The 25,717-nt window shown below is 36.5% G+C and overlaps 2 protein-coding genes across 4 annotated transcripts in view; both read left to right on the forward strand.

Annotated features, from left to right (window-relative positions):
* The first annotated feature begins 174 nt into the window (after positions 1-174).
* LOC109049438 (peroxisomal 2,4-dienoyl-CoA reductase [(3E)-enoyl-CoA-producing]) lies at positions 175-4,412 on the forward strand. Of its 3 annotated transcripts, XR_006153504.1 has the most exons (11): positions 175-323; positions 531-638; positions 1,544-1,612; positions 1,839-1,890; positions 1,975-2,110; positions 2,321-2,445; positions 2,587-2,680; positions 3,392-3,496; positions 3,580-3,768; positions 4,058-4,183; positions 4,343-4,412. XR_006153504.1 is itself a non-coding variant. In XM_042714752.1 (10 exons), the coding sequence occupies exons 2-10, from the start codon at positions 538-540 to the stop codon at positions 4,090-4,092; spliced, it is 906 nt and encodes a 301-aa protein (XP_042570686.1). In that variant the 5' UTR covers positions 175-323; positions 531-537; the 3' UTR covers positions 4,093-4,219. The 3 variants fall into 3 exon arrangements, 2 of the variants coding, with proteins under 2 accessions (XP_042570686.1, XP_042570687.1); XM_042714752.1 differs by lacking the exon at positions 4,343-4,412 and having other exon boundaries at positions 4,058-4,219; XM_042714753.1 differs by lacking the exon at positions 4,343-4,412 and having other exon boundaries at positions 3,580-3,820; positions 4,058-4,205.
* A 648-nt stretch (positions 4,413-5,060) lies between these two features.
* Positions 5,061-25,717, forward strand: part of LOC109049169 (rab11 family-interacting protein 3-like) — a 28,866-nt gene continuing 8,209 nt past the window's right edge. The window contains exons 1-6 of the mRNA XM_019066871.2: positions 5,061-9,058; positions 13,356-13,449; positions 15,035-15,108; positions 19,202-19,371; positions 22,654-22,872; positions 25,559-25,594. Of these exons, the coding sequence (XP_018922416.1) occupies positions 6,434-9,058; positions 13,356-13,449; positions 15,035-15,108; positions 19,202-19,371; positions 22,654-22,872; positions 25,559-25,594 (3,218 nt within the window). The 5' untranslated portion in view covers positions 5,061-6,433. The remainder of the gene's footprint in view (positions 9,059-13,355; positions 13,450-15,034; positions 15,109-19,201; positions 19,372-22,653; positions 22,873-25,558; positions 25,595-25,717) is intronic.

Below are 25,717 nucleotides of genomic sequence, written 5' to 3' on the forward strand. Positions count from 1 at the left end.
ACCGGGAGGCTTGTGAATTACACTGTCAAGGTCCAGAAAAGCATGAAAGACAAAGTCAGAAATGTTTATTTATTGAATATAATGTGAACAGTTTTTGTCATTACGGTCAAATAAAATAGTATGTAACTTTTACACTCGGCATCGTTGCTAGCGCTAGTACAAGCGGACTACATTTCCCATAATGCCATGCGTGGGCTCGTTCGTTTGACGTCACGCATCTCGCCAGGTACAGAAGTCCATAGTGTTGAATGAAAACAACAGTTGCGTGAACCTCGTTAATTACGCGTGAGCTGGTCGCACGTGCAAACGGATTCACATTTTGGGTAAAGTAATTTTATTTCACGCTTTGTTTGTTTTGTTTTTTCGCTGTCGCATTGCAAAAACAGAGTAAAGGGAGAGGTTTCAAAATCACAAATCTAATACTTAGTTGTCCGACTCTCATTTGCTATTGCGATGTAAGCAAAGGTTGACTTTTTGCGTGCATGCAAATTACCTTTTGGTGGTTTTCATGTCTTTATGTGGTTATTTAGAAGGATCATGGCAGAGAAACCTCAGCTGGTCAATAATTCACCAGAGGACACTGAGACTGATGAGTGCATGAGCACATATACACACATCTACAGCCCTGATCTGCTCATGTAAGCACAATACACACTGAAGTTCTCATTCTTTGTTCAATATGCATGCATACACTGCAGTTCAAAAGATTGGGATCAGTAAGATTTTGAAGTAATGTTTTTTTTTTCTCTTCTGCTCATCAAGGCTGCATTTATTTGATCAGAAATACAGTATCATGGTTTTCTGTTTTAATATACTTTAAAATATAATTTATTCCTTTGATGAATAAAACGTTAAGAAGAGCAGCGTTTATTCTAAATATAAATCTTTTGTAACCATATACAGTACTGTTCAAAAGTTTGAGGTCAGTAATTTATTTATTTTAAATTAATTAATGCTTTTATTCAACAAATGTGTGTTAAATTAATAACAAGTGATAAAGATGTATGTTGTTAGAAATTTTTATTTTTATTTTTTTTGCATTTATTCATCAAATAATACTGAAAAAGTATCACAGGTTCAAAGAAAAAAAAAAAAAGCAGCAGCATAACTGTTTCCATCATTGATAATAAATCAGCATATTAGAATGATTTCTGAAGATCATGTGACACTGAAGACTGGAGTAATGATGCTAAAAATTCAGCTTTGCATCACAGAAATATATTAAAATTTAAAGTATATTAAAACAGAAAACCATAATTTTAGATGGTAATAATATTTTATAATATTACTGTTTTTTTTCCAGTATTTTTGATCAAATAAATGCAGTCCTTGTTGATCGGAAGAGACTTCTCTAAAACACATTACAAATCTTACTGATCCCAAACGTTTGAACAGCAGTTGTGTGTGTGTGTATATATATATATATATATATATATATATATATATATATATATATATATATATATATATATAATATATATATATATATAGAGAGAGAGAGAGAGAGAGAGAGAGAGAGAGACTTATTTCTGTGTGTTTGCAGTGATCAGGTGGCTTTTATAACCGGCGGAGGATCAGGTATTGGGTTTCGAATAGCAGAAGTTCTGATGAGGTGAGTTGTCAGCTATTTTTCCTCCGTAGTTCCTCGCTCTCAACACTTTGTCCATGACTGAACCTCTCAGCTTGACTTTTTCACTCATGATAGCTTTTATAATGAGGTGCATATTGATCTTAAACCTTTGTGACCTTCAATAACATGTCATCATCTCAAGCCTGCAACTTCAGATTTATCTGAATAAGTCGATTGAAGCTTCTTTTTTTTAACTTTTTTCGTGCAGGCATGGTTGTGACACGGTCATCGCCAGCAGAAATCTGGAGAAACTCACAGAGGTACTGCCTCTACAAATCCTCAGCGACTCACTGATGTCATTACTCTGATGAAGAGTAACTCATCTCTGTGTTTGTGTGGTTTAGGCTGCAAAAAAGTTAAGCAGCACTACAGGCAGACGCTGTTTGCCGATTGCCGTGGATGTGCGTCAGCCAGAGACGATTTCTGCTGCCATGGATGAAACCTTGAAGACATTTGGACGTGTTGACATACTAATTAACAGTAAGCCTTATCCGGTGATAAAAACATGTCATGTCCCAAACATACAGATCTTGATTCTGTAGATATAATGATGTTCAGCTTAATTAAGTTCAGCTTAATACCCTTTAAGTTTCTTTTTTCATTATCTAATGTGTGGTTGCATATAATAGGAGCACATGTATTTTTGAAAATAGTCATGCAGTTTTGTGCTTTATGATTTTTATTTCACAGATGCTGCGGGTAATTTCTTGTGTCCAGCTACATCGTTGTCTTTTAACGCTTTCAAGACGGTAATGGAGATCGACACCATGGGAACTTTCAACACCAGTAAAGTCGTCTATGACAAATGGTTCAAGGTACAGATATACATTTCAAGAATTTTATTACTAAAATATTGCACTACTTTGGTTTTTTTTTCTCACATTTAGAGATCTCTCTGTATGAAGCAGTAGTTTATATTCAGTCTCATAGTTTGTGGCTTTATTTCTTTATCTCAGGATCATGGCGGCTCCATTGTCAACATTTCTGCCACTCTGGGATACAGAGGTCAGGCTCTCCAGGTGCATGCTGGGTCAGCGAAGGCTGCAAACGGTTTGTGTTAATTTTGGTTTATGTTCTGCATAATATTTATAAAATCATATGTTTGTATTTATAAACTTTAAAATATATAATAAGTATTTATGGGTCAAAGACGAAAAAGTGTTTAAGCATAAAAAAAAAGTGTAATACTGCTTTAAACTGTTGTAATTTTACATTTTTAACATTTGCCACTATCCTAGGTTTTGCCCATTTGTCAGTAAGAATTTTTTACTCATTTAAAACACAATAAAATTTAGTATGTTCCATTATTCTTTTAGATATTTTAATATGTACAATTTAATTTTATTTTATTTATGTATGTATTTTGACCCTATAGTGCCGGATACAATTTATGTTTTTAAATAACTGTGAAGATATGATATGTTCTAAATCTTGAAATGACCGATTTGGCACAATAAACGATTTAAAATAAATGGGAATTTAAATAAATTATAAAATATTAATACAAAATATATAATATAAAAATGATAAAATTTATATCAACTAGTTGCCATGTCTTAATAAAAATATATATATTTAACAATAAATAAATAAATATATACTAGTAAAATGGCAAAAACAAACAACAAAATTACTAAAAAAATTATTAAAGTGAAAAAATATTCGTAAAAAAAATTCTAAATAATAACAAAAAATATACTAGTATATCAAGGATGCTAAAATAAGGATTAATAATTATCTGCGTATGTATATGTGTTTTAGATGCCATGACGAGGCACTTGGCGGTTGAGTGGGGCCCCAGTGGTGTGAGGGTGAACACAGTGGCTCCGGGGCCCATCTCTGGCACAGAGGGATACCGTAGACTGGGTAAGACCAGTCGTGTGTGTGTGTGTAGCCTAACTGTAGTGTCACTCTGCCTTTCTTTTTCACTATCACTGTTGCTCTTTCAGGTGGTTCACACGCCGAGTCAGCAGGGGTTTTCCGCAGCATCCCGCTGCAGAGAGCCGGCAATAAGACCGAGATCGCACATGCGGTTCTTTTCCTGGCCAGCCGTGCGGCTTCATACGTCACCGGCGCTATACTGGTCGCCGACGGAGGGGCGTGGCTCACCTCGGCCAATGACGTGGAACGGCTGCTGGGTATTATCTCATCTCGCTCTGCAAAACTATGAACAGACAGCACCGCACACAGGTGTGCCTGTGCCGGAAGACGAGCGCTTGCTAGTTACATAGGACTGAACCGATTAACACAAATCAATAATTAGAAGAATTATTCAAATGCTCAACACATCTTGTGAGCAAATCAATCATCTTTTCTTTTTTTTTTTTTCAATGCATTTTTCTGCTACTGTGTTATTGACCCGTGAATATGTGGGTAACGCTTTGGTGTGTAAAACTCATTCTAACTTCGTTTCTCTTATGTTTTAAGGTTTTTGGGCTGCAGAGAAAAGAAAGGATAAATAGCATGAATAGAGGATGAAATCAACAGCAATGGACCAGCATCTGTATGATTGCTGAATATTACAAAAACGACCTTTTTATTTTTCACCTCAACAACCTATAACATATATATATATATATATATATATATACACAGACACATATGCATATATATATATATATATATATATATATATATATATATATATATATTATATATATATATATATATATATATATATAATATATATATATATATATATTTCACCTCAACAACCTGTAACCTATACATATATATATATTCAGCTAGTTACCATGTCTTAATAAAATTAGAAATGTAACAACAAACAACAAAATTACTAAAATATAAATAACTCAGGGTTTTTTAATTTTATGAGACACCTGGTAAGATATTTATACTAGACACCCTCAAACTGTGTCTTCTCATTACATTACAGTTATATTGATATTTCAAGCATGTTTAACCACAAGGTTTTAGTAATTATAATGTATATTTTACTTCTGGTAACACAACTGACCATTTTAGCACTACATCAGTGGCGTTTTTTTCAATTTCATCTACAGTACATGTATACAGTTTCAACAAAAAACTAAATTATGTAAACATGATTGTTTTCTTATTTACTGAACCGGTTTCATAATAAATCTTTTATAATCCTTGTATTACCTTTTCCGTGTTATGTTTTTAGCTGTAATATCTTTGTTCGTACACATGGGGGCGCAAGAAAATTACAGTAAATAACGGAAAATAACACTGTTTGGTTAACAAATCAGCATTTCTTCTAGAAGACTGTTGTCTGCTGTAATTCTAGCAAATTGTGTTTATTGTTAGCCACTATTTTACCTCTAGCAGTTTTCAATATCGAATGATGGAATCTTCAGTTAACTGAGACGCGGGAATGTGACGTTCAAAAAAAAAAAATTCCGTTATAAATCTGCGTTCTATCATCACCATCGCAACCAACCGCGCGGGGAATGGGAATGATTCTGACGCCTGTGGTTAAAGCGCTTGACTGCGGCGCGGGGCTGCGCATGCGCGTTGCTGACGTCGGTTTCTGTGTTTGTGTGAGTGAGACAGCAGAGGTTGCTGATGAGAGAGAGAGACTGAAACATCATCCGTCGACTAAAAACCAAGACCTCACAAGCTCATCCTACATCTCGGATTTCAGGTTAACGGATAAACCGCAGCCGAGGGATTAAAATAAAAGGGATTCGCGCTCTATTTGTGGGATTACCGGTGGTCTCGCGCTGATTTGATCCCGCTAACAGGCTAATAACAAGCGCAGGTGGATGACTCGCGAGACTCGACCTGGATGTTGGCCTGTTTTTACGAAAGACAAACTGAGGAATCAAACACCTAGCATCTAACCAAATAATAAATTAAATCAAGTCTGACGGGAACCAGAAACATCACGGGTCTTCTTTTATTTTCAAATGAGCGGGGGTCGTGTGTTGGGTTTACCTCATATGTGCTGATGCTAACTACGCTAGAACAATCTAACGTTATCATTTAAGGGTTTTCGTTTTTTTTTTTTTTTTTTTTTTTTTTTTTTTTTTTTACTCTAATAACACATTAACAGCTGTTTAAAACAGTCAGTTGTGCTTAACATGTAAAAATGACACGTTAAGATTTATTCTCTCTGACATAAGAGACAATCCGAGTAAAATGATTGAATATACTGCCTCGTGTTTATACATCATAGCCAGACTTTAATAATATAAGTAGTTAATCCAGGGTCAAGCCTGTTATAAGTGTACCATTAATGTGAATTTATAATGATTTACTTAAAAGGCAGTTTTTTTTAACACTAGGAAGTTAAAGGTTATGGGATTTGGATATACAGTGTTATATTGGCAATTATAAAGCTCTCTATTATATGTAATTGTGTGTATTCTCTTATACATGTATAGATTCTAAAATTGTTATTTTCATGAATTTTTGAGGTTTATGGGTAGCAATCTTAAGTATTGTAGATCAACATGTTTTGAGAAGACTTGTGTCAAGTGGATTCGATTTTGAATGCAGAACATGGAAACGGGGCCAACATTTTTTATTTTTTTCCTATGGAGAGGTTTGCATATCAGAAAAATATCTCAGTCCATATGAGCTGTATTACAGCAATGAAACATTATCCCTGTGTCCGCATAAGTAAACAGTAGTTGATCATTTACAGGGAGGTGGACGCTTACGCATGGGTCTCCGCAAGGATATTAATTTTGGTGCGTATGCTGGAAGAGGCCACCATTTGCTTTTGAATTCTGAACATTATTACCTTGTGGGATCATAAAGGATTGGAATTTCTGGAATATTTCCATTTGTCAGAGGAGAGAGCTCTTCTTTTCGATGGAGCAAGTTCTCTCCAGCCCTCAGGGGTGTTCTGAGTGGGATATGAATGGGAAAGCTGAGTGGGAATCCGAGCAGAATCCCCTCGGATTTCTCCTAATGGATAAAGACAACAGTTCTGTCGGTGAATCTACTAGTGAAATTTTTCAGGAGAACGGCATAAACCTAGATGACCTATTTTGGTCCTCTCCGTATTCTGGGCAGATGTATTCCTGGGAAAATGATTTGGAATGTGTCTATCCCGATTGGAAGACTCAGCCTCTTCCTTCCCAAGATCTCAAAGGAGAGGGTTCTCCTGGAAGTTTGCAAATGGTTGATGGAGATCTCATCTGTTTTAATTCTAGATCTACTAGTCCTACGGTCTCAAATATTCAAGTGCAGAATCAAAGCAACTTTTATGGCCTTCCCGAGCAGGTGCCGGATTTCCTGCAACCGGTGGAGGTTACTGCCACTTCAAATCCTCTAGATGTGTACACTAGTATTATTGACCCGCTACTACAAGAAACCCACCTCCTTGAGGACGCACATTTAACAAACTGTGAGTTCAGCCGTAATTCCCTAGAGGAAAGAACATTTGTGAACAATGATAGTCATAGCTTGCTTCCAGACGGGACTCATCTCGCTCTGGATTCTGAAGGTTTGTTGCCCGTCTCTCTTGTGGAGTTGACATGTACAGATACAAACTCAAATCCCAAGCCTTCAGTTATATGTCAGACACCTCCAGAACATATCTACCTCCCATCCTCAGCCCTTCCCCGTGAGCTCACCCCTCCGAAGATACCACCACCTGTTCTGCCACATCACGAGGGTAGTGCACCCCTGCCAATAGATGAGGTAGAGATGTTGTTACCCGGGCTGCTGGTTGGAGGTCTGTACTCTGAACAGGAGGGTAGTAAGCCCTCAGCTAGTAACAAGACCCATGACGATGATCTACTGAGCCAAGAGACGACAGACACTAACATGGAAACAACACAGCTATCTTCTGAAGCAGAGACTGTTTGCATATCATCTGAACTTCGTGAAGAAATGTTGTGTGTTTTATCCACAGAATGCACATTTGATGTACCATTGGAAATGGCTGGAGAAGAGATAGAGGAGGAGGTTGTGTCCAATGCTACGACTGATAACGTTTTTTATGAACCTGAAACAGGACTCACACTAATTTCTTTTGATTTACAATCGGAAGATCCTTCAACTGAAAGCCTGCTTGACAAAGACGAACATGAGTCCACAACAGCCTTGCCACTCAGCACATCTGAGCATAATGCCTTAATTGAGCTCTCACCTGAAGATGACATCTTACCTGAGGGCCACATCCAGCCCACTCATTCAACTGAGGCTGAAGCCTTATCTGTGGTGTCCCATGATGGAGATATTCCTGATTCCATGTTTGAAATCTCTTGCGAAGCTGTGACATCTTTAGACTGTGTAATTCCACCTGTGACAGATGCTACTGAGCTAACAGAACAGGAGAAATGTGACGCAGACTCACCCGATCTTGAATCGAATGCACTCACCCTTGAATTTCAGGATGATGCAACAAATGTAAAAACAGACAACGTAGACGATGACCCTGAGGCTATGGAGACACAGCGAGCTGATCGTTCACCCACAATAGGTAACAAAGAGGACTTAGACACACTCAAAGTTTTAGAGATTTCAGATTTGCATCAAAATCAAGAGGCAACCAATTTGGAAAGCAAGTCGGACAGTTTGCAAACTGTTTATTTAAATCTAGATGACAGTAAAGCTGACAACAACCAAGAATTGATTGCAATGAGTGAAACCTGTCAGGAGCTAGTCAGTGCTCAGCAAAAAGAGGAAAATCTCACATCTTTGGACCAACTGAATGACACTTTGACTGCAAACTCAAGTGCAATTGTAATAGATACACCTGAAGAAAATGCAGCAGCTCACAAGGACGGCCTCAATACACAGCTGAACGTCGAAGAGAAACTTCACGGTGAGTCTTCACAGGGAAGGGAGAGATCAGATTGCAGTTTGTCTACTCCAAATCAAGTCATACCTCATTGCGCAAGTAAACCTGATTTTTTAGAGTCCACTCCCCTCACCTGTGCAGGTGATCAGCTGACTGTGACGGGTGGACTAGGGGGGCCGGATCTTACAGAGACCACAGAGACTCCCAGCCAATTGCGTGACGTTATAGGAGAGGGAAAGGTGGGGTTTCCTGCTCAGCTTACACATCAGGAGGATTTCCATCAGCTGACACCATCACAGATAGACCTGGCACAAGAGCAACAAGTGAGCTCAGTCGCCCCCAGCTCTCCTCCCTCACATAGAGATGCGTTTCCCTGTGGAGCCAGCCTGGATGGGGAGGCCTACCTGACCTTGATGGAGAATAATCCTGATTCTCCCAACATTCCCAAACATGCAGAAATGACTCTGGATCTGTGCAAGGCCTCAGATGCTCTGCCGACCGAATCGCTCCATGACCAGAGGGTCCCGGTGGATTTGATAAACGTGCCTATAGTTTCCGCGACAGCCCATAAAAGCGAGGAGCAGTCTGCTCTCAGAGCAGTTTTCCAGGCTTTGGATCAGGACGGTGATGGATTTGTCCATATTGAGGAGTTCGTCGAGTTTGCAAAAGCATATGGAGCCGAACAGGTCAGTTTTTGGTGTATCCGTGTCTATTTGTGAGTGTTTGTGGTGGCTAAATGTTGGGGGGGGGGTGTAAATGTTATAAAAATGCTTTATGATTGCAGGACAGAGCGTGTCTTCTCTTGGTTCCCAAAGCTCATAGTGAAACTTGATCATGGTGACACCCAAGAACTGCTCTTTTATTATTCAAACCCTCGAAGACCGAGAATACCACTCTTGTCCTGCATCTCTCGCTCTTTCTTTCATGGTGTCTGTCTTTACTTTTTTAACTGTCAGCTGTTTTGCATCAGTTTTAATGATCTATGCAAGTATTAATAAAATTTTCAGTATTTCAGTCTTGTAATGATGTCTCAAACTTTAAACCGAAGTTTATTGTTTATTTATATTTACATATTTAATTACATGGTAACTTGTAATAATTGCTGTATCTTAACTTGAACATCAGCTTTTTAAAAGAACGTTCCAGTTAAGATATTTTCAAGTTGTCCAGTGTTTAAAAAAAAACAAGTTGAGGTTATGGTGAGATGTTTACAATGGAAATACATTTTTGAGGCTTTAAACATGGAAATGTGAAGTTCATCGATTTTTTTTTTTTTTTCTTTTTTTTTGAAATTTCTTTCATTAAGTCTTCTGTTAAAAGTTGTGAATTATTTGAGCGTTCAAGCTCTTTAAAACCCCCTTTTTACAGCAGTTTTATGGCATTGCATTGTCAGTATGCAAATAACTTTGCATAGAAATGGTTAGGAATTTTTTACGTTGAAACATTTTTGTGGCTATTGAAACAGACTACTATTGAATACTGTTTTTTGCTCATTTTAAAGAAAAAGAGGGACAAGTAGCAATTACTTTTTTGCAACATTATGTCACAGGTTTTGTCAGTTTTAGCTTAATTTGTTCTAAAACAGGAATATTCCTGATAGTTAAGTAGAAAATAAAATGTGATGACACCTTAAACGAGGGAAGATCAATAATAGGTAATGTATGGCTGAAATGTATGAATTGGTTTGTGTTTGAAATGCATGAGTTCATCTAACAAAATATGATCCTCTATATTGTTTGATGAGCCTTAATGATGTTGCCCTTGTGTTTATATTTGGCAGATCAGTAGAAAAGTGATGCTAGATATTCAGAAGGAGGATGTATTTATTTTCAATCTGCTTTTGAAACCTAACATTGAGCACTGGATGTACCGATTTCAAAATCCCTCTGTGGTTATTTTGCAGTTCAGATGAGAATATAGATCTGCGTTCCTGTTAACTACTGATCCCCCAGACACATGCCATTGTGCATTTAAGAGAGGATGGATTTGATGTAGGAAGTCTGGCTCTTTTGTGACTGTTAAAACTGCTGATACAATCAGCTGAAAGGTTAAACGGGCAGATAGAGGGGGGTGCATGGACAAATAAACTTTTATTCGTCTTTTCATAATTGTTATTCATCTTTTCTTAAATGCACATGCACTGTACATAGGTAATGAAACATTACTTATTTTTGCATTTGTCTTTGAGCTCAGTCTGATTTTGCAGTGAGCTTGTGACAGTGTGATGGGTTTAAACTTTAACTTCCCTGTCATGAGAAAAGCATCACATATTTGCAACACTAAGCAAGTTTGTGTGTTCTTTAAGGTAGTATATGGTTTCAGGAATGAAACTGCAAATCATACACCGTTCCAGCCTCGAGGGTCATTCCTTTGTCTGTGTGACTGTGATTGGACTCAAATTTGCACTGGTTTCTTCTCGTGATAAGAGCTTGCTCAGCTGGTTGGCTCACTGAGCTGGTTTATGACTAAAAGGATAGAGAGTAATAAACTTAACGAAGAATCAGGGAGACCGAAAGTGATATGATGTAAAAAGAAATGCTGAGTGTGTGTGTGTGGATTGTATTGGTCGCAGATGTTTTCAAGACACACTGGAGAGAGATTGTGTCTGTGTGCATGTGTCTTTCATTATGATGTCATTTCCATGTCGTTTTTATCTGTGTGATACGGTTGCTATGGGATTGTGTGACGTCAGATGCAAATTCTTACCCAGAAGTAGCGTTTTCCAGGAAGGAACTGGTAATTAGCATCAGGTAACAGAGCAAAACTGTCCGTGTGTGAGTCTGACTCTATGAGAAAGCTGTTACTGTGCTTTTTAAAATGCTAGAAAGTGAAAAGAATAAATAAGAATAAAGAATCATTTCTCTGTATGGGATGAATTAGCTTGTGAAGACCTATAAACCCTAGTGTTTTAATTAAGATCAACGGCCTGAGGTTTTTAATGATTTTTTTCTGATGTGTGAAATCAAAGTGACGCCACTCATGTGACTGATTCGTGACTCACCGGTTTTCACACTTTGACATGAGATGCTTTTATATACTGTACAGGGGGTGAAACAGCTCCTCGCCTGCCCCACGGTACAGTCATTACCTAAAGCAGTCATTTGATTAATTAAAGGAAATTTTATTGTAGAGGTGATAAAATACCAGGAATAGGCCTGTTGCAGTAATCAATATATCGACATATCGTGCAATATATCTACATGACTTCAATAATTTTTGGTGATGCAATATCGCACCTTATATTTACTTAAAAATTTGTGTTTTTACATTCCATTTGCGCCTGTGTCTTTTGCAGCTTCTTGTACATAACGTGGTGTAGTCATGAGGTGCTAGTTCCAATTTAAAAAAAGCTTCTACAAAAAAAGTTTCATCTGCAGATATGGACTTGTTTAGGGAGCTGTGCATTTGTGCGTACGGACAGAAGTGATTGTGTTTTTCAGCAATAGCGTGCACCCTAAAGTTACAGAGAAAACAAGGTCAGGGAAAAATCTGTAGATGGATAAATCTCCATACTTTGTGCATTTTTCCTTTTTTCTACTCGTTACTTTGCACTTTTTGTTAGAAAATGTTTGTTTACTATTTATTTATTTAAGTTTTTTAAGGTATCTAATGTTTTGATACTAAATATTCTTAAAAATTTAAAGTTTGTTGCATTATTATGCTGTAATATTATAATTATATATTCAGTGGCATAAAATGGTCTTAAAATTACAATGATATCACTTATCGCAATTATTTCTGGGGCAATATATCACACAACAAAAGTTGTTATTGTGATAGAAATGTATTGATAAACAACTTGTGTATTATAGTTATTTTAGTATTTTTATGTACTGTTATAGTTTTTATTCATATTTTGAATTGGCAATATATATACATACACATATGTATATGTGTGTGTGTGTATATATATATATATATATATATATATGGGTATATATATATATATATATGTGTGTGTGTGTGTGTGTGTGTGTGTATATATTTTATTTATTTTATTTTTTTATTTACTTATTTTTTTTTATTCAGTTTTCTTTTTAATTTGATTCAAGTTTTGGTAAATTGTATTTATTTATTTTTAAATATGACTGTTTAGTTGTAATTGTTTTTATTTTCAATTTTAGTTAATTTTAATTTTTTTTGTTATTTATTGTATATTAGTTTTTGTTTGTAACAATAACTCTGTTTCCTACATAGTAATTTAAAGTCATCATTTACGCACCCTCATGTCGTTCCAAACCTGTATGAGTTTCTTTCTTTTGTTAAACACAAAAGAAGATATTTTGAAGAATGTTGGTAACGAAACCTTTGACTTACATAGCATCTTTTTGTATGTGTAAATCGGTGCCTTTAAGAGTTAAAATATCACACACACAAACAGAGTTTAATGTTTAGGCAACAGTTTGATGTTTTGATCTCTCGGTTGGAGGTATTTGAACATGTTTGGTGTTTTTCTTTTAGAGCTCTGATTCTGGAACTCACGACTGTCCTGCTGGATATCAGTTCTGCTGTTGCCTGGTTACAGACTTTGTGTCTGGTATCTGGAGTGTATGGAGACTGTTTGTGTGTGTGTCTGTTAGAGAGAATGTGTGTTTTACCAGCTTATATTGGGGACGGACAGACGTTTGTGTGTGTTTTGTTTATCCTTGAGTTCCAAAAAACTTTGTAATGTTTTGTTCCTAAATAGGAGATGCTAAAATGAGCTCACGAGTCTCTTATTCTCACTTTTTTTTTTTTTGATGATATAATTTGTGCAGGGGAAATTAATGTCTTTACATATTAATAAAAAAAATACTTAAAATCACATTTCATTCTTTCTTTTTTTAATTTTTTTTAACCCTTTTTGTGTGAGAATCAGTTTGTGTGTGTTTTGTTGTCACTAAATGTATGATATTGTGGTCCATGATGCAGCTCTGATTGTGTAAGATGAATAGTTTGTGTGTTTTTTCGTGTTTGTTGAGTGGCGTGTGTTTGTGGTTTCAGGTGAAGGACCTGACACGGTTCTTGGATCCCAGTGGTCTGGGTGTGATCAGTTTTGAGGATTTCCACAGAGGCATCAGCGCAATCAGCAATGAAGGTACAGCAGCACATACAAACGCACTCAAGGCATGATTTTAGCATGTTGGGAGTTTCCATTAACATCTGTTGTTCTTAATTAGAGATCAATTTTACTGTAGACTAATCCAAACCCTGAAATAGAATTTTAGCCAATTTCAGAAGAGAATAAAAATATTATTTAAACCCTTTAATCATTTTTACAAACATCTCCAAAAGGAGTTTTTCAGGTTTGGCTTTCATTATCAGTTTTGCCCTCAAAAGAACAGCCAAGTCAGAAACACAAACATCTTGTTTTCTTGATGACTGTGTGATAATCTGACACTATTTAGAAATGATTTTTTCCTGATTGAGAGTTCACATCTCCTGAAATACTGTGTAGAAAAACAAAGTGCAAAATAATGAGTCAGAGCATCTGTGAATTACTCGCAGTGAATCACACCGCTGAAATGGAAATTGAGTTTCTTATAGAGAAAAGAATATCCGAAGAGCTTTTGTCTTGCCACACAGGAGCATTAATATGACTGGTATATTTAGTTATAGCTAGATTAAACATTCAAACTAAGTGAATTCATTCCATAATACATAACAGAACCTGATCTTAAATGCAGAAATGATGTGGCAAGGCGTAGATGTCTGCTGTCATAGTTTTCTTGAAGACTTCTGCATTAGACACCTGCTAGACACAGATTTCACTTGTCCAAAGGCAAGCAAATTTGGCTAAATTTAGCACCTGCTCACCAATGGATGCTCTGCAGTGAATGGGTGCCGTCAGAATGAGAGTCCAAACAGCTGATAAAAACATAACACCACTCCAGGCCACTCCAGGCCATCAGTTAACATCTTACGAATTGAAAAACTACACATTTGTAAGAAACAAATCCATCATTGAGCCGTTTTAACTTTGAACCGTTGCTTCCAGCTAAAATATGAGTGTTGTGGATTATTGTGATGTTTTTATCAGCTGTTTGGACTCTCATTCTGACGGCACCCATTCACTGCAGAGGATCCATTGGTGAGCAAGTGATGTAAAACCAAATATTTAACTTATTTTCCTAAAAATGTGGTCTGTGTTGGCTGCTCACTGACTATATTTCAAGCAAATCCATACACTAGCAGTCTCATACACTCTCCATCTCTCTTTAAATCTATTATGATGATGCAGGAATAGCTTAAAGCACTTTGCTTCGGTTATCTACTGATAATACTTCAGTAATGAGGTTGATCATGTTTCTAATGGCCTGCTGGGTGCCCAGTGTTTCACGAATCAGATTTCCCTCTTCATTAATGGATGAGTAACTGGAGCATCTACCTCTTCCGGCTTGTCTATTTGTACTCCATAGCATTTACCAGATTCAAGAGGAAAATATTCCAGATAGCTGAAACTGACTATTACATAAATATCGTTTCCTGGACTCCAGACAGCCCAGTTGCTCAGTGCAGCGTGTTCCATGGTGACTGTTTACAAATGAAACACATAAAGAGAATGTGAATATCATGGATATCATGTTTTTTCTATATATATATATATCAATCTAAACATTATAATATACAGTTATCAGCAGTCCTTTGTCATAATCCTATTTTAAGATGTTGTTCTTTATCAGGTTCTGATCCATATCTCTACAAGACTCATCTCAGTGCAGTGGAAGGCAGTGGACCTCCAGAGGAATATGACGAGGTATGACACACCGACATTGTGGTTATTGTGGCCATTCCTCCTCCCCTCTTGTCATGACAAACATAATAAATCAGAATTTCAGGACCCCATTATTGCTGAATCGTGGATTCTAGACCAGCACATTCCACAAATTCCCCAAAAGATGGAAAGACCACAGAACAGGAGAAACAGAGCATGTTTATTGCTCTGCTACAGCGCCTCCTGCTGGCTCACTGGTGAAATGTGTATTCAGCTCATTCATTATTTACTAACTGCATATGCAGTAGTATGTCAGAAGGGCATATTATAATATTGTAGTTAGTTATTGTAGATTATGTAGTTAGGCCTGTTGCCACTGTTCTTCTGGATTCAGTCTGTCTCCGTTTGTTCAGTTTCTTCATGTCATTGCAATGCCATTACAATTAATGGCAAAAGGAATGTTTGGAAATGTAAACTAATATTTCCTACTGACACGCTATTGGAAAGATTGAAATAACTGTATATATTTATACAGTACAGACCAAAAGTTTGGAAACATTACTATTTTTAATGTTTTTGAAAGAAGTTTCTTCTGCTCATCAAGCCTGCATTTATTTGATCAAAAATAAAGAAAAAAAAATGTAATATTGTGATATATTATTACAATTTAAAATAATTGTTTTTACATTTATTATACTTTAAATTATCATTTATTTCTGTGATGCAAAGCTGAATTTTTAGGATCATTATCACATGATCCTTTAGAAATCATTCTAATATGATGATTCATTATCAAAGTTGGAAACAGTTCTGCCGCTTAATATTTTTTCAGAACGTGATTTTTTTTAGGATACTTTGATGAATAAAAAGTAAAAAAAAAAAAAAAAAAAAGAAGCTAAATTTTTTTAGTTTTTAAAATATAAATATTTTGTAATAACAATATACACTACTGGTCAGTAATTTGGGGGTCAGTAAATTTTTTTTTCTTTCTTTTTTTTTTTAAATAAAATCAATACTTTTATTCAGCAAGGATGTGTTAAATTAATAAAAAGTGATAGTAAAGAAAATATAGTATTAGAATATATATTATTATAATTATTTTTTTATTTTGAATAAATGCAGTTCTTTTTAACCTTTTATTCATCAAATATATTAGACAGCAGAACTGTTTCCAACACTCATAATAAATCAGAATATTAGAATGATTTCTAAATGATCATGTGATAGACTGGATGTTACATGTGACACTGAAGGCTGGAGTAATGATGCTGAAAATTCAGCTTTGCATCACAGGAATAAATTATTTTTTTTAAAGTATATTCAAATAGAAAACTATTATTTTAAGTTGTAATAATATTTCACAATATTACTGTTTTTTTTTCTGTATTTTTTGATCAAATAAATGCAGGCTTGATGAGCAGAAGAGACTTCTTTCAAAAAACATTAAAAATAGTAATGTTTCCAAACTTTTGGTCTGTACTGTATATATATATTTTTTTTTTTTTATATAATAAAGCAGAAGAGACTTCTTTTATATAACAATATATACTACTGTGTGTGTGTGTTTTGTTTCTTCGTTTCTTGTTTTTCTTTCAGTTAGTAAGTGTGTGACATTTCAGATTTCTTTAAGTGAAACTTCTAGTTAAATGCTTGTGTACATTACTATATTTTAAACCCATTCATAAAGTTTAAAGTGCATTCTAGTTTTTTAGATCATTTTAGTATTTGGTTTAAGTTTCCTTTAAATTTTCATTTGTTCATGAGGTTCATTCAGAAACATGTTTGGCCCTTCAGTGTGGTTAACTCCTCTTTTTGTAACTGTATTATATTTTAAGCTAGCTTTACTGTAGTCTAAGATAACCACTTTATTAAATTATGGTTAGCTTGATCTGTATGCCTCAGTGTCTACAGTGGTTATGGCCTCGTCTATCTAAAGCTTTAATTATGAGTTATATAATGATAAGTTATTATAATTATAAGCAGTATTGAGCATATTCATTTTGTAAATACAGAAATGTGCTGCTTCAGGAACTTGTTTTTGCGATCTGATTTTCCCTTTCCTCATTTCAGTTTTCCCGTCACTTCTAATGAAACACACACCTGTGTGTTTTCCTGTGGGTCATGAATGGCTGTGCTGTTTCCGTGTTTGCACAACGCTACACAAACACAAACACACCGGCCGAGGCGGTTTGTGTAGCACCTCGTACAGAGGAACAAACACACTTACACACACGCATATGGTTGACAATATACAGGACAGGCTGGTGATAGATTTTTTTTGTAACACACACATGCACACGCCTGTCAGTCATCAGAACATATGATTGTTGCAGCACGTGCTGTTATGAATAAGTGTTTTGTGCATGTTGGGTGTGAATTCTTAATGCTTTGCTCCACAGAAACAGTTCCAATGAAAAACAGCAGTAGTCTGTCTTAAAACCTAGTGGGCCACCTACCTAGACAGCATTTTTTGGCAATCACAGACACACTAAAAATGCTGTCTAATTAGACAGGACACTAGGTTTTGAGTCACCGCCACATAATGTATGCAAACATTCTGCTTGGTGTGGTGAGAAGTTCTGTAATGTTAATTAAAGGGGCGGGGTCAGGGCACAGACTCCGCCCACTCATAGTCCTGGTGTCCTTCAGACTTTGGTCCTTATTTTCCAAGGCAGCAGACTAGTTGTAATTTCTCTCTCTGGTGACTCTATGTGGGGGCTGTTGTGGGGGAGGGAGGAAGCTGTTGTTATGTTTTTAGTTTATTTGTTGGTTATGTTTTTCCCGTGTGACGGTACTCAAGTAGGAAGAATGGTTCTGGGAATGGCCTCTCCTGTTTTAAGAGCTCCTCACAGACTCACACAGGTACGTTGAGCGCTGAGATGCAGGTTTTCTGATGGAGTTTGTACTTTTGGTTAGAGCTGACTGATCGACTGAAGGTTTGAGGTTTATTTTGGCCGTTGTGTTTTGATCAACTAAAGAAATTGAACAGTTTCTCACTTGTAACTTTTTTAATTATTAAAAAAATGTAATGTTTTATATAGTAAAGGGTATAGAAAGGAGAAATACACAGTGGGACAAGGTTTATACATTTTATTTCTTTATTTGTAGCTTCTTTTTTATAAGAGAATGTATTACATAAGCAAAGGGAAAAATAAACGGTAGGACAAGGGGCATAATTTTTGTTGTTTTTTTTTAACAAGAAAATGCTTTGCATAATATTAAAATGAGAGCAAAGAGAAAAATAAAATTAGAACAAGGAGTATACTTTTTTTGTTTTGTAACTTTAGTAATTTAAGAAAATGTTTTACATTGAATAAAATGGAGAAAAAAAAGAAAAAATAAACAGTAGATCAAGGGGTATACATTCTGTGTATTATATTTTACTTTTTTTACTTTTTTTTTTTTTTTTTTTGATATTCTACTTAGTGTAAAAAAAGAAAAAGAAAATACCCAGTAGAAAAAGGTGTTTTGCATTTTTTCCTTTTTTGTGCCCAGATCTTTTTCCTGTCATTATTATTGAAAAAATTATTATTGATGTATTATGTAAGTTGCCACCTTAGATGAGATGCAGCTTCACAGTACATTTGAACTTGGCAATAAATAACAACAAAGCAACAGTTTGTCTTGTGAGAGTCTTTTAAAGTTTAAACCCCTTGTTTTTGTGCAGTGGATGATTGACAGGTGAGTAGGCTGTTATCTAGAAAGCATCGGAACAAATTTGCATTTACACTACAAATGCAATGCGGTCACATGTTTTCTCAACCTCCTCTTGAATGCATCAGATCATTTTGTTCTGTAAACATTCGTTGCAAACATTAATAACATCCCGCCCGTGTGTGTGTTTGCGTGTTGCTGCTTATAAAAAGCTTGAGCTGGTGAAATGGACAAAAATGCTTCGCAAAACCTGCTTTGAAAAGTATAAACTTAAACATTTCTCATCGAATTCTTCCAAAACCAAATGATCTGAGCTGTTATCCACCATTCATTTTATAGCTCTGTATTATAACCGCATGTCAATCATTGACTCAGTTGTTTCTGGGAGAAACCTCTGAGACATACGTGCAGCATAAGCGGAAACACCTTTATGTCTCCAAAAGCAATAAAAGTTTTCTAATCTGTGTGTGTGTGTTTGCAGCAGGCGGAGGTCTCAGACAGCGCCTATCTCGGGTCGGAGAGCGCCTACAGTGAGTGTGAAACCTTCACGGACGAGGACACGGCGGCTCTGGTCCATCCAGAACTCCATGAGGACGTGGAGACTGACAGCGGCATTGAAAACACACTCACAGATGGAGACGACCGCAACAGGTAACACACCAATACACAGGTGTAAAATTACATGCCCAAAGAGACTGGATTCATTAATCACCCAACATCATGCCATAAATGCTGTGTTGTAGGAATAGTGCACCCAAAATTAAAAAGATTAAGAAATGTACTAATTCTCAGGCCATCCAGAATGTAGATGAAATTGTTTCTTGATCAGATTTGGAGAAATGTAGCATTACATCACCTGCTCACCAACGGATGCTCTGCAGTGAATGGGTGCCGTCAGAATGAGAGTCCAAACAGCTGATAAAAACATCACAGTACTTCACACCACTCCAGTCCAACAGTTAACATCTTGTGAAGTGAATAATATAATATTTATTTAAATAAAGCTTAAACGAAAAGTAGAAATGCTTAAGAAATAATCTTAAGTTGAAGAACTACTAAAACTACTAGAACTGAAACTCAATTAAAAAAATAGAAAAAACTCATTCAAATGACAAACATATAAAAAATAATAACCGAATTAAAATTACACATAGGATTAAAAGTATAAAAGCAAAACATAATTCAAAATACTGCAGAAATGTGATGAGATCATGTCTAATGGTGACTGCTGACCTGTAAACAGCGTCGTTTCAGTAGCCCTGAATGTATCAGCAATAATCTCACAAAATAATACAACTTCCTGATACTATGTATCCGCTTTGGACACCGTGTTCTCTGGAAAAACACTTTCTGGTCTTTAACTTCTTTTAGTTTTACTAGGCAGGCGCCACAAAAACAGTTCTTGCCACGTAATGCCACATAAGTGTTGAACAAAAGTGACTGGTTATAATTTCGAAATAAGGTTTCGCTTACCTTGTTAATTTTTGACATTGCATTGGATAGCATTTGTCCTAAATTTTGTGCAGTAAGTGTGCAGTGTTGTTGTGCGCTGTTGTACATGAGTAAGTCTGTTTATTTGTGTTTATGCAAGAATCTGCTGACTAGAGTTTTTTATTTCCCAAGAGCCGCTAATATCAGCTCAGCTGACCGAGGTGTTCCTGTTTCCTGTGTTATCAGTGTCAGTCTTTATTTTCCTGTCGCCCAGTTGCAGGAAGTGTGGAGTTTGCTCTTTCTACCTTCCTGCGGCCCAGAGTTTATCCATCTTTCACTCTCTAGGGTCCGTTTCTCTCTCTCCCTTACTCGCTTCTGTCATTGTAAAATATCCTGGCTCTCAGCCCTCATGTGTTTCTCTTGATTTAACATTCCTGCCGTGTCAGGGTCACGCCGTCTCGCCAACGCTGACCTTCCCGAAACTCACATTCTGAGTTACGGAAAATGCATAATCATATTTTACGATAACTTGCAGATTTCTCTCTAGATCTTTGACTTCCGTTCTCAGATATCAGTCCTTGGCATTTAGATTTTGTTCAGATCCCACAGACTAGCCTTGGTTTACCTGCCAGTTGATTTTGTTGCATTATTAATGCAACGTGTTTCTGTGTTAAATATGTGTTTGAGTGTGAGTTGGGCAACATAAGTTCATGCATACGGAGATTAAACTGATTTCAGAGCATGTTAACACACACACTGGGTCACCGTTACTGAGCTCTAAATCAGATTAAGACGCACACACGTCGTACGTTTTAAGCATATGTAACTGTGCTTGTACAGGAGATTGATTCAGATTTTCCGGGTCACGAACGTCCGGCAGATTAAACTCTACAGGGACAGCTACATGTTACCTCACAGAAAGCTAGTTTATTCTGAGTAAACTGTGTTTATTATCGATCGTGGGGGTTTGGTTTGCGCTGACACACTGTGTGCCCAGTTGCTCAGAATCGCCAAAGAAAGGCCGAATCGCTTTAAGATGCGGTCGCCACCTTCACGCGTGCTTTGTGTGACCAATCGCACTGTTCTAGTGAAACGAGGGTGAGTATTTGACAGGTTTATGTAACCAGTAATAGTTTTCTTGTTAGTTTGTCATGTCTGTTGTGTGTGAGCGTGTACAGTATTTTCTTTTTTTAATCCTTTTCATACACAACTATTCAAAGGTTTGAAAAAGTTTTTTTTTTTAATGTCTTTGATTCTTATACTCATCAAGGCTCCATTTTATTTGATCAAAAACAGTAAAAACAGTAATGTTGTGAAATATTCTTACAATTTTAACTGTTTTAACAGCTATGTGAATATATTTTAAGATGTAATTTATTCCTGTGATCAAAAGTTGAATTTTTAGCATCATTACTCCAGTCTTCAGTGTCACATGATCTTCAGAAATCATTCTAATATGCTGATTTGCTGCTCAGGAAACATTTCTGGTTATTATCAATGTTGAAAACAGTTTAATATTTTGGTAGAAATATTTTTTCATGATTCTTTGATTAAAAAATTCTGAGCCTAAACCTTTGAATGCTAGTGCACTTAATGCATGAAATGTACTTTAAAAGAATGGTTTGTGATGTTTTTCATCATTAATGGTGAGTTTTCATGTGACCTGTTCATGATCACTGTCCTACTTTCAGCACTTCTGAAAACACTGGCGTTGGGCTGTTTTTGTGTGGATTCTTTAGGGTTTGTGCTGTTCTTTGTAGAATTTTTAGGGCTGCTGAGAGATTAAAGTGAATTATCAGATTATCATCCTTAAAACAAACTGTTCAAATTCTGCCTCACACACAAAGATGTTTTTTAATGGAGTTTTTGTATATTTTTATGGTAGGAATAAAAAAGCAGACATTTATATTTGTGAATTTCAATTTATTGTTCAGAGACACTGTAAATATATTTACATTTTAAAGTTTTAGGATTTTTCCTTAAGACTTTACTTAAGACTCTTTATGTAAAACTATTATGTGCTAAATTATATGTGAATTAAGGGTAAATTAGACATAAATTAAGCTTCTAGTGATGAAATATATAGTACCATCCAACTTTTCCAACAAGGATCATGTGACACTGAAGACTGGAGTAATGATGCTGAAAATTCAGCTTTACATCACACAAAAAAATTTAACTTTAAAACATATTCAACAGACAACAGTTATTTTAAATGGTAATAATATTCTACAATGTTAATGTCTTTAAATGCAGCTTTGGTGAGCATGAGAGACATCTTTAAAAATCATTAAAATAAAAAATCATACCACCCCCAAACATTTGAGATTCATTTTTAGATTTATGGCCACAAAACTAAAAATGTATTTTAATCAATTCATTTGCTACAAGCAATATTTGAAACGATGGTAAAAAGAAAATGTTTGTTAGCCTGGTATTTTCAATAGCATTTAATGAAATATGTGCAGATAACACATTATATTCCATGTGTTTCTGTGATAGGTTCACATTGGGCACTGATTTGAATGGCCACACCCTCGTGGCCGTGATTGGAGGAGAGGAGGAGCACTTTGAGGATTTCGGTGAGAGCAACAACACTTCAGACCTGCTGCTGGCCAATCAGGAGGATAGAGGGGCGGGGCCAGAGGGGGAGGGAAATACAGAGCCACTCCCACACCCAGACAGCCCACTGCCCCGCCCCCTGATGCTGCTGTCGCCTAGGTAACACACAAGCTTATCCTACAAATAGCGGATTATTTAAAACATAAAAACATTCTCAAACTGCTTAAATATTGTATAGCTTGCACACTCCATACATAGAAGACAGTGTGTCATTATTCTTTATCTCGAGCTAAACTTGGAAAGTATAAATAGGCACTGTAAATGTTTATCTGGGCACAAATAGAAATACACTATTTCTAGTTTCCACACAGTGAGAAAGAGAACGCGAGTCAGCACAGCACCGAAGGTCATGTGCATAATGAGATCTTGTAGAGCGACTCCCTGACCACATACGACTTCTCTCTTTTACAAACAGTGTGTGATAGACAAACCAAAACCTGTGTGTGCGTCTGATTGAGATCTTATGTTCCCTCTGAGCAGTGTGTGCGTGCGGTAAAAGGTAAACCGCCAGTGATGTCCTGCTGACTGCTCTATTATGTCTCTAGTGAAGTATTATGATCAGTGGGTAAAGGTCGAGTTGTTGTGGCTATTGTTTTACTGCAGTGCTGGTGATGTCAGGCGTATGTGATCCAGCACACACCTAGACACTAGAGAAGAGAGCATGCAAACACAACACACTCTCAGACCTCTGTGTAGATCCTCCTCCGTCCTTCACTCAGATGAATGTTCCCCGTTCTCTCCCTCCCTCTGCTCATCCTCTTATTGAACACACACACACACTCTCTCCTCATTTCTCCTGTTGTATCTTATCCTCTCCTAATTTCTCCTCTCCCCTTCTCGTTTCTTCTGATTTCTTTTCTATATTTATTTCTTCCGTCATCTCTTCCCAATTTCTCATTTCTCCTGTCCTCCTCCCCCATTAATTTTCCCTCATTTCTTCTCTACGTATTTCTCCCATATCTTCTCCTCTCTCATGACTTCTCATCTGCTCATATTTTTCTTATTTATCCTCTAATGTCTCCTCTTGTATCTTCTCCTCTCTCTTAATTTCTCCTCTGCTCATTTCTCCTGATTTCTGTTCTATTTCTCCTGTCGTATCTTCTCTTCTCTGCTAATTTCTCCTTATTTATCCTTTACTAATGTCTCCTGTTGTATCTTCTCATTTCTCCTCATTTCTCCTGTTATATCTTTTCTTCTCTACTCATTTCTGGTCTCCCTGCTAATTTCTACACTCCTACTAATTGATCTTCTCCTCATTTCTCCTTTCATATCTTCTCCTCTCCTGTTGTATCTTCTAATTTCTCCTGTTATATCTTTTCTTCTCTCCTCATTTCTGTTCTCTAATGCTAATTTCTACACTCTTCTCCTCATTTCTCCTTTCATATCTTCTCTCTTCATTTCTCTTCTCTTCTCCTCTACTCGTTTCTATTCTTCTCCCCTGTTCTTTTCTCCTTTATTTCTCCTCTCCTCTACCTGTTTCTCCTCTCTCCTGCTCATTTCTCCTGTCTTATCTCTCCCTCTCCCCTTGTTTTTCTCCTATATATTTCTCCTCTGGTCTCCTCAGCCCCAGCTCTTTTCCTGCTAGTTTCCAGAGTTTCCTTCAGTCGGAGGCGCTGGAGTTTTTTTTCTGTAATTGTTGTAATAAGATGATTAGTCTGGAGGATCTGTCCACGCGACTGCAGTTACTAGAGATGAATAGGTAACACACCCGCAGCATGTGCACGCCTCCCCTGCGTGTGTGTTGAGTTTGGCCACTGTACACACACACACACACCCTCACTCACGGTCTGCATGTGTGTACAGTGTCACATGACTCGTGTTGGTTTTGATGTGAAGGCTCAGTGTTTGTACATTCTGTAGATGAAGTTTGTGGTGAACATAAATGCTCTGCTGTTGATGCTGTGGTGTGTGTTGTGTTGTGTGTGTTTTATGCATGCACGATAGTCTCGATGTTCTTTTTAGGTAACTATTTTCAAAATAATATAGGATACATAATACAAATATAAGCAGGCAGTGTTGATAGCTTAAAACACATAGGTAAGCAAATTTCTTAAAGAGATGGAAGCTTAAAAAAATTACAATCCTTTTATCATTTACTCACCCTCATGTAGTTCTAAACCTATATGACTGTATTTATTTTACAACACCATTGTATAGATGAGAAAAGCTCAAAAATCTCCTTTTTTTATTTTATTAACTCATAAGGGTTTGGAATGACATGAGTCTTTATTATTGGGTGTACTGTACCTTTAAGAACTGTATAACATTGTGTTACCATTCTACCTGGGTATGCATTAAATTTTCAATGTTGTGTTTTTTTGCATTGGTCAGTTTTTCCAAGAAAATTAGCCTAGGGAACGTAATTTCTCCAACTTTAATTTAACATATTAATATATGGTATTTTGTTTAAAAGATCATGGAAAGTCCTGGCTTGTCCTAAGCGGCGGTAGGGAACAGTGATGAGTGTGTTTTTTGACTATGAATAGAATAGACAAAGCCGTTTCTCTTAGTTCAGACTTGCGCAACAGGAACAGAATCTCCTTTCACGCATCCATGTTACACCTCCATAAATACAGTGTTTATTTCCGTGTGCCGTGAGGTCATTACCATTGAAAGAAGTGCATTGATTCAGCCTTCAACCTGCAGAAAGAGCTGACGGCCCCAAACTTCAGCGCTTCGCTGGGTGTTTTTTGACCTGGGGTTCACAGGTCACGGATGGAAAGAGTTTTTCCTCTTTGCCGTTCTTTTTTCCTGACCCGTTTCCTGTTTGTTTTCTCTTTTATAGTTCCAGCAAGAGGTTGTCCAGTAAGAAAGCAGCAAGGTGAGATCCTGCCTCTCAATGCACCAAACAGTTTTTAAGGACAAAATTTTTTTTTTTCGTTTAAAATTTTTTCAGAAAACAACACCTATATTTTAAGTAATTTTACTTGCAAAATTAGCAAGA

The sequence above is a fragment of the Cyprinus carpio genome, chromosome A24 (genome assembly GCF_018340385.1).
Source record: "Cyprinus carpio isolate SPL01 chromosome A24, ASM1834038v1, whole genome shotgun sequence".
Taxonomy (NCBI): Eukaryota; Metazoa; Chordata; class Actinopteri; order Cypriniformes; family Cyprinidae; genus Cyprinus; species Cyprinus carpio.

Coding starts and splice junctions, on each gene's coding strand:
- LOC109049438 (XM_042714752.1), top strand. CDS start 538: ATGGCAGAGAAACCTCAGCTGGTCAATAATTCACCAGAGGACACTGAG. Junction 639..1,543: donor TACAGCCCTGATCTGCTCAT/GTAAGCACAATA, acceptor GTGTGTTTGCAG/TGATCAGGTGGCTTTTATAA. Junction 3,769..4,057: donor TGACGTGGAACGGCTGCTGG/GTATTATCTCAT, acceptor TTATGTTTTAAG/GTTTTTGGGCTGCAGAGAAA.